Raw genomic sequence first — 12304 nt, 5'->3', positions numbered from 1 at the left:
CCGGGCTGCTTACAGAGCCAGCTGGTGCTAGAGGGGATTATCTTGCAGTAGTATAGATGCTAGGACACACAGCTAAGCGGTTCAGCTTGTCTCCACTAGAGGGCAGGCTGCCCCCAGCCAGCTCTTCTGGCTGCCCCTTAGGAAAGCAAATTCAAAGCCCTTGAATCCTGTGCTGAAATAAAGAGGCAGACAGCTGCGAATCCAACACACAACCGAGGGATTTATTGTGCAGACAGAGGCTCTTTTGTTGTTCTTGTTTTCCCCCCTTGAACAGCATTTCTCTACACCAAGCTGTGGAAACACTACAAATGTTCACGAAACAAGACTGGGACACGTCCCTGTGGGTTGGCAGGGTCTGACCCTCCCCCCATTGTATTCACCGGCAGGTCTGGGCTGGCTGGTGGGAGATGTACACGGAGAGATACCTGAGCAGTACATCGGGGGGGGGGGGGGTAGGGCATCACAGAAAAAAGCAGCTCCCCTTAGCCAGCCACTCGGGCTCTTGACCCTGCAGTGGGCCCCAGCGCAGCACACACAATCGGAGAGGGGGGCATATTACAGTTAGCTGGGGCCTGTCCCCCTCCTCGTCACTATTAACCCTTCTAGCTCCACCGTCTTGCCCTGCTCAGTTCCGATGCACGTGATCTTGGTTTCCCATTGCCTCCCTTGCGTGGCAGCGGGCTGAGTGGGACCTCTGCTCCCCTGTTTTAGCCCACACCTGGGGGAGATGCCTTTGCTGCTCAGGAGAGAGCTATGTAATGCCCTCCGCTATCTAGCCTGCCCCTGCTCGGTAGGTGGGCTCAGGAGTTTCTTCCCTGCTAAGTCCTGGGGCATTTGATCCCCCGCTTGCTGGGGGGTAGGCTTTGTCCAGACCCTGGCTGGAGCTAGGGATGCTCTCTAAGCTTGGGGTCATTTTGTGGTTTGGGATGCATTAGCTCCCCCTATGGCTAACCAACCCTTTAGGCTCCTAATGAGAGGCAAAGCTGTGCTAAGGAACAGGCCTGCACCGCAGTCTGTTAACCTGCAAGGGATGAAGGCTGCAGCCTTCTCCCCACTAGCATGACTCAGGAGTGGGACTGGGCTGAAGGAGGAAACCACGGTCCAGACAAGGAGCAGAGCCAGGTGGGCTGGTCTCGCTAGTGCCTGAAGTCAAACCCAAAGGGTGGCATGCAGGGATGAGAGCTTGTGGCTTGGGGGAAGCCCCAGCTCCTGCAATCTCCCCTGATCGCCAGCGGGAGACAGCCCTGTGTGTTAATGGGGGATGTCACAGAGCAGCTTTGACTGGTACCGGAGGAGTGGGAGGTGGGAGCTGGCTAGGCCCCCATCCCTATATCTCCTCTCTCCCCAAGGACAGTGGCTTCTTCTCTGGGAGCAAGCTGTCCCCCCATCCCCCCCGAGTGTTTCCTTACACACACACACACACAAACCCTTCGCACACTGGGGTGAAAGGAAGATGCAAGTGCTATCTGTGTCTCCGCCCAGGGGACCACTGCCTGGAGATCATGCAGTGAGCAGTGCTGGCGCCAGCTCAGCAAGGGGTCTCCCTTCACAGCTAACCCCTAGTCTCTGCTGAGCAGGATTAGCCAATGCCCAAGGAGCTCTAGGCCTCGGCGCACTGACTAGTTTCAAGGGCTGCTGCCTCAGTTCCTTAGTTCACGATTAATTAAAAACAAACAACAATCAACTGCCATCCTCTGATCTTACGGTGAGGGCTTAAGCCCAGCAGAGCATGGATGAGTGATGGGCAAGTGTTCTTATGCAGGGCTGCAGCTGCACCTCTGTCCTAAAACCTTCCGCACCCCTTGCTATTTCAGTGCTGTGGCCCCCGCTGTCTATCCCTGCACCCCCAACTTGAGACATTCATCACCCCTTGCTGTCTCTATATTTGAGTGTCCCTGTTGCTCACACCCCCAAGATGGATCTGTTTCAATGCTGGTCCTTTCCTGTGCAGACGAAGCAGTCATACCAATGGTCACGGCTTTGTGCAATACGGAAGTGATGGCTGCTAAGAACAGGCTGAGAGCCCACCAAATTCATCTCACCAGGCAGGATTCAAACCCAGCTCCCCAGAGGTGAAAAGCTAGTGTATCCGACTCTGTCCCAAAGCTTCCCATTTGCCTGACATTGCTTAGGTCGGGCCAAGTCTTTACACTGGGCAAGCCTATGTTGCTGAGCAAGCATCTGTTCTCCAGGCTCGGGTGGTAGCCAGGACTCCCCAGCGGCTCCCCTAACTCTTTGACTGTCTCTCTTTTACCTGAGTCAGGTCTAGGGGCCCTGCTGGCTTTCTCTCCTTGAAAGACAAAAAAATGGGCCAAGACAAGCTGCTTCCTCGAGGCTATAGATCCCCCTGCCACCGGGACAAAGAAACAAAAACAAAACGTGCTATGGAAGAAGCTGCACCATCTAGCAGAGCGCGAGGGAATGCCGCCATGCGTCGGATCCTTTAATACTGCTTAATACACCCACCCCAGCCCCCAGCGTGTTTCGGACGTGTGGTGTGATGTGATGTGTGGCAGCGTGGTGAGGGCGGGCGGGCTCAGCAGATATACACATATATAGAGAGATATACACAGAAAGAGATTTCCTTGGTTTCAAATCGTTCATCGTCTTCTCTTGCAAAGGGCCACGTTTGGGTGGTGGGGTTCGGCTGGGTGGCTCGGTCGCTCCTTCCTTTCACAGGGACACGAAGTCCACAGCTTGCAGAAGTGGCAGGGACAGGAGCAGAAGCAGCACCCAGGAGGTGTTCTGAATCAAGAGGCTGATGCCAGCACATTTCTCCAAGTTGTCTGCCAGGGCAGGGGGAGGGGAAAAGAGAGAAGAGGCAAAAATGAGATCCCTGGGGAAAGAGGAATGATGGGGCGCTGGGAGCCGGCACACCTGGGTTCTCTTTCCGGCTCTGCCACGGACCAGCTGCGTGACCTGGGGCAAGTCACTTCCTCTCCATGTGCCTCTATTTTCCCTCCCACTCTGTGTCTGGTCTAGTGAGACGGTGAGTTCTTTGGGGCAAGGGAGCACTTCCCACTCTGTCTTCCCCACGCCTCGCACAATGGGGGGCTCTGATCTCGACTGGGGCCTCTAGGTCCTACTGCAATACAAACGATAACGATCGAGTCAGGGCTCCATCCACTCCTGTGTCCTCTCTCTGACAATGGCCAGCACTGGCTGCTTCAAAAGCGGGCGGAAGAAATCCCAAGGGGACAACTCGGCAAGATCCTGCCCATAGGGAAGTACCTTCCTGACCCCAAGCCCTGAGAGGTGGTATGCAAGGTGCTTTGTGGCACTCTGGGGTGGGAAAAGGCCTCTCCCCAGTGGAAAGCCTACAGACACTATATTCCAGATGGACGGCCTTGGAGGCTGGGGTCCCTTCCCTACCGAACAGTCATAGGGTGGGCAGAGGTTGGGTTCTTCCCCTTATGCTACCGTGCTGATCTCTCCTAGGTCTGATCTGTTCTGGGTCCCCAGCAAGGAGAGCGGGCCCCCTTCAGTCCTTGGTTTCTGCTGAGCCAGGGTAACAAAGGAGCCAACAGATACCAACTATGATGGGTTCTTTTGGGTGACATTAGCAACTGTCCACTGAGACTCCTTAAACTCAGCCCATGTGTGGGCCGCTGAGCAGCCCGAGACAGTTCCACAGATCTGGGCTAGGTTTAAACAGGCAGCCGGAAAGCACAAAGCTCCGATCTGGACCATTCCCCAGCGCAGGGCTGGCCCTAAGATTTGCAGGGCCCACTGGGAAGCTGGGTGGGTGGATGCCTCTGACAGATGCCTGCAAAAGGCACAGGGCACTGGCAGGTGAGAGGGGTTTGGCTCCAGGCAAGGATATGGGTGAGAAGAGGGGTGACTCCATTGCTGGCCCTGCCCTGGCTGCAGTAGGTTGGAAAGTATTTTTCTCAGAGGAGCATTGGGCACAGGGCTTAAATGGTCAGAGGGCATCAGGTGGGTCTGTCCCTTGGGCCATCAGTAATAGAGCCCTGGAGGGCAGAGGGGGCACACAGTGATAGGTCAGCAAGAAGCCCAGGGGTGCTAGGGTCCCCTCCCCTGCCCACCTTTGATGACGGTGATGTTCCTTATCTGGTTGCCGGTGTAGTCACCGGTGATCTTCAGCTCGCAGAAGTAGCTGCCCTCATCTGCAGTGGTGAAGTCGAACAGCTGCAGGCACACCATGTCCTTTGACAGGGTGATGTTGGATCGTCCCTTGAGGCTGTTCTCGGGGACGTTCAGGTTGCTCTGGATCACCCGCCTTCTGTTTTCCTTGACCATGCTGAAATCGTAGGTCAGGAAGTTGGAGGTCTTGTTTTCATAGCGGCAGTCCACGCGCAGGGTCTGACCCAGCAAGCAGGCGCTCAGCTCCTTGATCCTCTGGCAATGGGTAACCTGCAGCACTGGGACAGGTCAACAGGGTCAGGCGAGGGATGGGGGTGGCGAAGGCAGGAGCACCCCTGCCGCTGCCCCTTGCTCCAATGCATGCAGCAGTGAATCCACATGCTATGGAGACATGTCACAGTTCCTGGCCAAACCACACGCGCACAGGGCTAGAGAAGCCAAGACTTCCTGCTTGCAAAACGAGGGCTCAGCCAACTGCGCTAGCAGAGACTCTCCGTTCGCCTGCAGCAGCAGGTTGGCTTTTACCCATTGTGGTCGTGCTGCTAGCGAGTGATCTCTCGCCCCACAAAACCAGTGCATTCCACTGTGGGGTCACTGTGAAGCAGGAGAGGTGATAACATCCCCCCACCCCACAATGTCCCTGGACCCACAGCCTATCCAGTCACATCCTCCCCACACCCCAGCCTGCAAATCGCCTGCCAATCCAGCACAGAGGAAATGAGAACAGGGAGAATTTGTTCATGATACCGGGGGCAGGTCAAGACCAGTGTCTGCTGTGCCCTCATAGAGCCCTTTGTTATGAGGAAGGCTGCATTTTAGGTCCCTTACTCCAAAGCACATTCATTCAATGGGGCCCAGCTGTGCTGCAGCAGAAACACAGCACGGCAGCCCATGTGTTATGAAATCATACTACCCATTGTGTGCAACTTGGCATAGACAACACCTGCTTGTTGGTCCCTATGTAGCTAGCTGCATCAATCTAGCTCTCCTCCTCCTCGTTTTGTGCAGGCCTGCCCCCGGCCCCTGCGGGGAAGATGCGGTGGGCCTTGCTTTCTCTGGAGAGAAGCATTTATTTACAGCTTACGCCTGGTCTCTCCAGCCCAGCACCACTTATGGAGCATGGCCACTAGATGGCAGCATAATCACACCATTGGGCCCCTACCTGTCAGGATGACAGCGATGCTGATGGTGGGATTCATCTTTCGGTGCTGGGGCTGTCAGCGGTGGAGAACGGCGAGGGGGGCTTGAGCAGAAGGAGAACATGCTGGTTAGTGACCCGACCAGGATCTGTTCGACCCTACATGCACACCCACAGGCAGGTGCGTGACCACACCTGGGTGTGCCCATAAACACACACACAGGCATCTGGGCACACATGAGCACACACAGACAGGTATCTGTGCACATGCACACACAAGGCATGTCAACACGGACACACGCAGCAAGTGGTACTTGGGACTGGAGCTGAAACCACTGCAGCGAGTGGAAAGACTCCCGTGGGCTTTGGCTCAGGTCTTCCACGATCACACCCTCACCTGAGCACGGAGATGGGGGCGTGTGCTTGTACACAATGTGCTAGTGAACACACGAGCAGAGAGAGGCAGACGCATCCCCTCAGTGAGCTGCATGCACAGCTCCTGACGTTTGTTTACAGATACTCTCTCACATTCGGATCTCATTTATACTGGGCCCATCACCATGGTATCTGTGCACCCACCAAGGAGAAACATGCGCTGTGATTCTTCAGAAGAGTGGGAGGGGAGTGAGATGCCCAACTCCTATCAAATTTCAGCTCCTAAGTCCCTTAGGCTCCTTGGGAAACACCACCCATGGTGCTCATTACCATGGCATCTGAGCCCCGTGACACGCATTAAAGCAGGTCACACACATGCGTCTGCAGATGTGTGTGCGCACCACCACCTCCCCAGCACGCCCAGCTCCAGTGCTCTCATGCCTGGCCCATGGCCCTTGCACTAGCACGCTCTGTTTTGGGGGCACATTAACCACACCTGCGAGTTCCCACATGGTCCCCAGATTAAAAGGGAGGGGGGCTGAGCTGGAGCACCAAGTAGCTCAAGCCTGCTTAGTTCCTCTCTTTGACATGACTCTTCTCCACACCCCCAAGCTCAGGCACACGGCCTGGCCCCTTGCAGCAGGCTGGGTTGGTGGGAGTGAGTGCGGATGACTCATAGCCATGCAGTGTGAGAAAGGGGCCAAGAACACAGCTGAGGAGGGAGATGGGAAGGCAGCCAGACAGGGAGCTTCTACCTGTGGGAATTCCAGTGCTTTTTGGACCCACTTTGGCTATGCGGGGCCAGGAGCTGGTGGTAGAACACAGGAAGGGAGCAGGGCTGCAGCAACTGGGAATGAAAAATTCCCTGGGTCTGGCAGGCTTTCCCTCTGGCTTCCTCACAGCGTGTGCAATGGGTGGGAGCTGCCGTTTTGGCTTGCACAATCCTCAGAGCCTAAAACTTTGAGAGCAGGTCTGGCGCTTCCACTAGGCGACCCGAGGCGGTCGCCTAGGGCAGCAGGATTTGAGGGGCAGCACTGTAGAGTCTGGGGGCAGAGTTAGAGACATTCTGCGCCTACACGAGCAGGAGGGTGCTGCTGAGGGGACACTGAGTCTGGACAGGTCTAGATCCCCATCAGCAGGAGGATACTTTTTTGCAAGAGCAGCAGCAGGGGCATGCACAAGGGGGGAAGGGCAATCAGGAGCACCGCCCCCCCCCCCCACAAATAACCATTGGGGGCACAGAGCTCCTCCCGCCCTGGGAGCTCCTTCCACCCTGTGGCTTCAGGGTCAAGAGCAAGTTCCTGCAGGAGCTGGAGTGGGGAAGGGGAGGGAAGGGCAATGTGCCCCCCAAAAGAGATGTTAAATTTCTATGCATGCCCCTGAGCAGCAGCGAGGCAATACTGGAAGGATTGATTGACCCTGAGTGTGTAACTATATAATTTTCTTCCACCCAGAGAGAACGGTCCCGTCTGTGCAGCCTTTGCAGAAAAGGGCTGCATGCTAAGTACAGCTTCCAAAGGGCAGGGACCACTTGAGTCTCCTTTGGCCCCCAGGACATTAGTCCTTCTGACACCTTTGACTTTCTGCTGCCCCTACACACACGATTGACTCTGCTTCGAGTCTCCTGACCCATCCTAGGCACCAAATCCCACTCCCTCCCCAAGCGCAAATGAATCCTAGGGGTGGGGGTGGATCAGCGCCTAAAGGGGGGCACAGATTGGCCCTGGACTGCCACATTTGGGCTCTTGCAGTCCCTGCTCCTCTCTTAGGCTACTGTCTTCAATGCAGCGATCTCTCTGCTTAGCCTAGCTCCAGAGAGAGCCGCCACTTTGCTGCACAGAGCAGCCGCGTGAGCAGCTGATGCGTCGGCCAAACTCTAATTAGAAGCAGCCTCTCTCTTGCATGGCGACAGGACTCAAGCTGTGGATAACGTTGGCGTCAGCGCTGCAGTGAAGACAAGCCTCTAGCCTCACCCATCTGTTCCAGACTCCTCTGCACAGGGGCGGATTAGGGGTTTGTGGGGCCCTGAGCCAGAGCAAGTGGGGACACCTCCCCACCCCTTCCACCAGCCCTCTGCTTTCCACTGCAGCAGTGTCACAGGAAGAGCTGCAAAGAGACCAAGAGGCTGAGAGGAGTGGGGGATGTGAAGGGAGCCTGTCTGGGCTGTCGTGGGGGCCGGCAACCCTAGAAATGTGTGTGTGGCAGAAGTGGGGAGAAGAGGGCTCTTTGCCGGTGGGGGAGGGAGTGACAGAAAAAGGATGGGGGTACAAAGGGTGTGGCTGTGTGTGCTTGCAGAGGAGTGAGGGTGGGGTAGGAATGGAGCAGTCCTGCCCCAGCTCCCCAGAGTCTGGTGCAGGCTGCTCTTTCCTGCTTCCCATTTTGGTTTGAGTAAGGCCCAAGCTAAAGATCTGTGCGTGTGTTTGTGTGTGTGGGAGTGTCCATTCACAGATACCCTCCCCTATTCAGGAAACTAGACAACTCTCCCCACTCCTTCTCATTTAAAACAGAAAAAAATTGTTTAAATATAAAAATACTCCTTATCCCTTCCTCCAACAGCCATATCCTGAGAATGTGCAGCAAGGTCCCCCTGCTTCCCCTGAAAACATCCCCCCACTCCAATGATCCCAGCCCTAGGGACTCCATGGCGAAGGACGTGGTGACCACAGATGCTCCTACGGCATCTCCATCTGTCATCAGTGGTTCTCAAGATGTTCTACTGCAGGGCACAGGTATCACCTGCCCCAGTACACAGAGAGGGGATGTAACCACCAAGGTTACATGGCCAGTCAGCAGCCAGGCCAGGAAAAGAACCCAGGAGTTCTGGCTCCCAGTGCCCTCCTAACCACTAGCCATTCCCTCCCAGAGCCAGGAAGAGAACCAGGAGTTCTAGCCACTACTGCCCCCGCTCTAACCTCAGCCACCACCCTGATGGGCATGATAATAGAAACTGCTGACTCCAGCCAGGCCCACACCCACCTGACACATCCTGAGCCCCCCATACTCCCCAGGGAGACAGGCTGGGCTGGGTGCTCACAGCCCATGGGCTGTAGCGCGGAGCATCAACTTCCAGTGTCAGTGAAATCTCTCCATGGGGACTGGCCTTATTAGACAACCTCCTGCCTAGCAACTGGCCTCTGCTCACCCAAATATTGCCCCCACATCACCCCTGTGGCAGCCTGAACTGAACCCCAATGGAGAGAGCCTTCAAACAGGCTGGCCCCGGAGGATCTGCCATGGGGCGGGTATAGGGATGGCCACGGGCTTGGCTGAGCAGAACCCCCGAGACCTTGAGGGCAAAAGTGTCTTGCAAGTCGAATGCAATGTGTCCTCCGGTCCCCTCCATGGTTGTCCCGCTCCCCGGGGGTTCCTGCCTCCACCCCCGGATAAGTGTGCTGCTGATTTACAGGGCCTGGTTTATTTTAATTTCTGTTCCAGGGTTTTCAGCGTCCCCCGAGGCTGTTTCCTGGGATCCAGTCTGCTCTGGTCTCATCAGGTGTGGGAGCAGCGATGAGTCACCAGAGGGGAGGAGGTGCAGAGGAAAGAAGGGATGGGGAGGAAGAAGGCAGCAGGGGTGGGCTGAGATGGGCGGGCAGGCATGGGGCAGAGGGGCGAGGAAGGGCTTCCCCGTCTCATCACGAGCCCCTCCCAGAATCTGCTCCCAAGCGCGGATCTGCAGCCAGACCATCCACCCTCTCCCGCCCCCGCAGCCCAGTCTCACAGCTGCCCGTTGCCCCCAACCCCACCTCGCTGGGTCACCCTCTTTCTCCCTCATTCTACTGGCGGCTCCCGCTTCTACCAGCGACCCCGGAGCCACTGCACCATTCCGCAGCGCCGGGGCTGCAGGGCGGCTGGGCTTTGCACTGCAGGAGTGGGGGCTCTGGCAGCATCAGCAGCGTTGCAGAGGCAGGTGGGGTCCCTGCAGCACTGCCTGAGCTCGCCGGGCTGCTGCCGCCGAGCTGTGGCGAGCATCGCTGCAATGATTAACCCCGCCCCGAGGCTGCCCCGGCTCCAGTCTCTCTGCTCCCTGCGGCAACTGGGGAAAAAGGAGAAGGAACCCGGTGCTCTGGGCCATACACCCCCACCCTCCATCTCCATCCCCAGCTGGCTGGAGAGAGGATGAGGCTGGGCAGGGCAGGGCAGGGCAGACAAAAGCTGGAGGGCAGGACAATCAGACGGACAGGGCTGTGCCTCTGCAGAGCATCCAGCCCCCCGTCCCAATGCCCCGGCTCTCCATCACCGCCCCCAGCCGCCAGCACCTCTGGGCTGCTGCACTGTCTCGCCCCCTGTCCGGCTCCTCGTTCCCCCAGCTCACACCCCAGGCTGCGTCCCCCGCATCCTCACCTGCCCGGGCGCTGCGCTCCGTCTCCGCCCGCCGACTGCTGCTGCTGCTGCTGCTGCGTCTCCTCCTGCGCGGCTCTGCTCTGGGGCGCGCTGCGCTGCGCCTGCAGTTTGGGGAAGGGAGGTGCCGGCGCCCCCGCGAATCAGGAGCGGGGCTGCCAGCCCAGCCCCACCCCCTGCAAGCCCCTGCAGTGGAGACGGCCCTGCCCTCTGCAGTCTGGCTGCTTCCCCAGGCCTGTTGTCAGCGCCTGGCAGGCACACAGCCTGGGCTGGGGGACAGATGCAGAGGAAAGAGCCCTTCCCCCAGGGGGCTCTCAGCCTTTGAGCCCATCTGCCCAGTGGCCCTGGCATGACGAGATGCCAAGAGGGGTGATCTCTGTGTGCTGGGGTGTGTGTTGACGGACATGGCAGCCCACGCTGCTACCCTCCAGGGGGGAGGTCTCGGGCAGGGCCCGCTCTAGCCATTTTGCTGCCCCAAGCACAGCGGCACGCTGTGGGGGGCACTCTGCCACTCGCCAGTCCCACAGCTCCGGTGGACCTCCCGCAGGCGTGCCTGCGGCTGCTCTACCAGAGCCGCGGGACCAGCGGACCCTCCACAGGGACGCCTGCGGGAGGTCCACCGGAGCCGCCTGCCGCCCTCCCGGCAACCAGCAGAGCACCCCCCGCAGCATGCCACGCCTGGTCTTGGGGCACCCCCTGGCGCTCCCTGCATTCCCTCCCCCTGTGCAACAAGGGCCCCTGCTGCCAGAGTCTCTCTTGTGCGAGCAGCCTGCTCCTGGCATCAGGGGGTGGGAGGTGGGGCACTCAGGATCAGGGCCCAAGCCCATCCCGGCTGGACGGGTTGAAGACCCTGCGCCCTAGGCCTGGAAGCAGAAGCGAACAGGGCAGGGGAACCAGGGCACAAACCACCTCCTAAGCTGGCCCCACCCTACGGGACACAATTTTTAGGCCAGCAGCGGCTAACTGCGGAGATGAGGCTGACGGCCCCATGCCCTCTGGCCCAGGCACGTGCTGACGGATAGATGGACTGCTTCATCCCGGCGCCCACACCTGGGCCACGGAAATCCCATGAAAGGGAGGGCAAAGTGACCCTCGTGACTGGAGCACTGCTGCCTTGTGCCTTGAGTTGTCAATTTCTGCTGTGCACAGGGAGCCTCAGACCCTCCGTGCAGGTGAAGGCTGGGGGTAGAGAGGCCGAGGGGCTGATGTTTGACAGATGGCAATGAGGGGACAAACTCTAAGGCATAGGCCATGCAGCACCCGGCTGCTTTTGCTGCAGACCCAGATCGGGCAGGTCAACAGCTAGCACCTCTTATAATTTTGCCACATCCCCCCCATAATCCCCCCAGACACACACCCACACCCACACCCACGACCACACACACAGACTTCTGTGAAGCCCCACCTCCCATTTCAGGTTTGGCCCCATTTTTGCAAATGGTTGGTTCCCTTAGGGGTGACGTTTCCCCAGTTTCCATGGGAATGCTGCTCTTCCCTGGCACAAAAATGTCAACAGCATGGGGTGTCATCTCACTTCACTCCCACAGGCAGGCTGCTCTTTTCCCTTGAGAGAGGCCTGTTTTCATTCCCAGACAGCTCTGGGCCCAGACTCCCTGCTGGGCTGTTTGCACAAAGTGCAAAAGCAGCTGTACCCCCTGCGGACCTGGCTAGCTGACACCTCCCTCCTGCATTGAGGAGTGTTTAAGTGACACAGGGCTTCTGTGACATTAGCCAGTGGCGACTGGAATAAAATAGAGTAGCCCTGAGACTGCTCTACTTGACAGGGGCTGGGTGAGTAGTTGGATGGCCCCAGAGCTGGGGATGCAAGGAGGACGTTAAGGTGAACCTTTGCCTCCGTCACAGCCATCATTGACTCAGCCACGCTTTCAGCAGCACTGGTGCAGCCTCTAGTGTACACAGGCAAGCGGTAGTTTGCACGAATGGAGCATGCTCTAACGTGACGATCCCAACACCTTTGCACTGAGTTCAACTCTGGCCCAGCCCTGGGCTTGAGCATAAACTAGTGAAATGCTTGAAGTTCTTGGCAAAGCTGAAGCGAAGGCCAACAAGCTCACAGACCCCAGGAGTTCAGATGCTGCTGGGACTATTGCACCTTGGCCTTATGCCTGGGCCACAACTGTATTCTTACGTAGCGCAAATGCCTGAAGATCTGCCCTGCCCCCAGAGGGTCTCCTGAACAAGCAGCTGAACAGGTCTGTGCTGTGAAAGTTGATACCGAAGTCGCATTCTGCTCTAGCAAAGGCCCGTCCCCTGGTGCCATCCAAGCACTGAGGTTTTGCTAGCTGGCTAGGCAGCAGGATTTTTGCTAGAGCTACAGAATCTTACCCA

At 57.8% G+C, this 12304-nt stretch overlaps 1 protein-coding gene across 1 annotated transcript; it reads right to left on the bottom strand.

Annotated features, from left to right (window-relative positions):
- Positions 1-586: 586 nt before the first annotated feature.
- On the bottom strand, positions 587-10058 carry THY1 (Thy-1 cell surface antigen). Its single transcript, XM_050922072.1, has 4 exons — positions 9959-10058; positions 5267-5347; positions 4047-4382; positions 587-2786 (listed from the first exon to the last, which is right to left on the bottom strand). Exons 2-4 carry the CDS (start codon positions 5301-5303, stop codon positions 2674-2676), a joined length of 486 nt encoding a protein of 161 aa, XP_050778029.1. The 5' UTR covers positions 5304-5347; positions 9959-10058; the 3' UTR covers positions 587-2673.
- Between the last annotated feature and the right edge of the window lie 2246 nt (positions 10059-12304).

This window comes from Gopherus flavomarginatus, chromosome 13 (genome assembly GCF_025201925.1).
Source record: "Gopherus flavomarginatus isolate rGopFla2 chromosome 13, rGopFla2.mat.asm, whole genome shotgun sequence".
In the NCBI taxonomy this organism is placed as follows: domain Eukaryota; kingdom Metazoa; phylum Chordata; order Testudines; family Testudinidae; genus Gopherus; species Gopherus flavomarginatus.
This window is presented reverse-complemented; position numbering and strand designations above follow the sequence as displayed.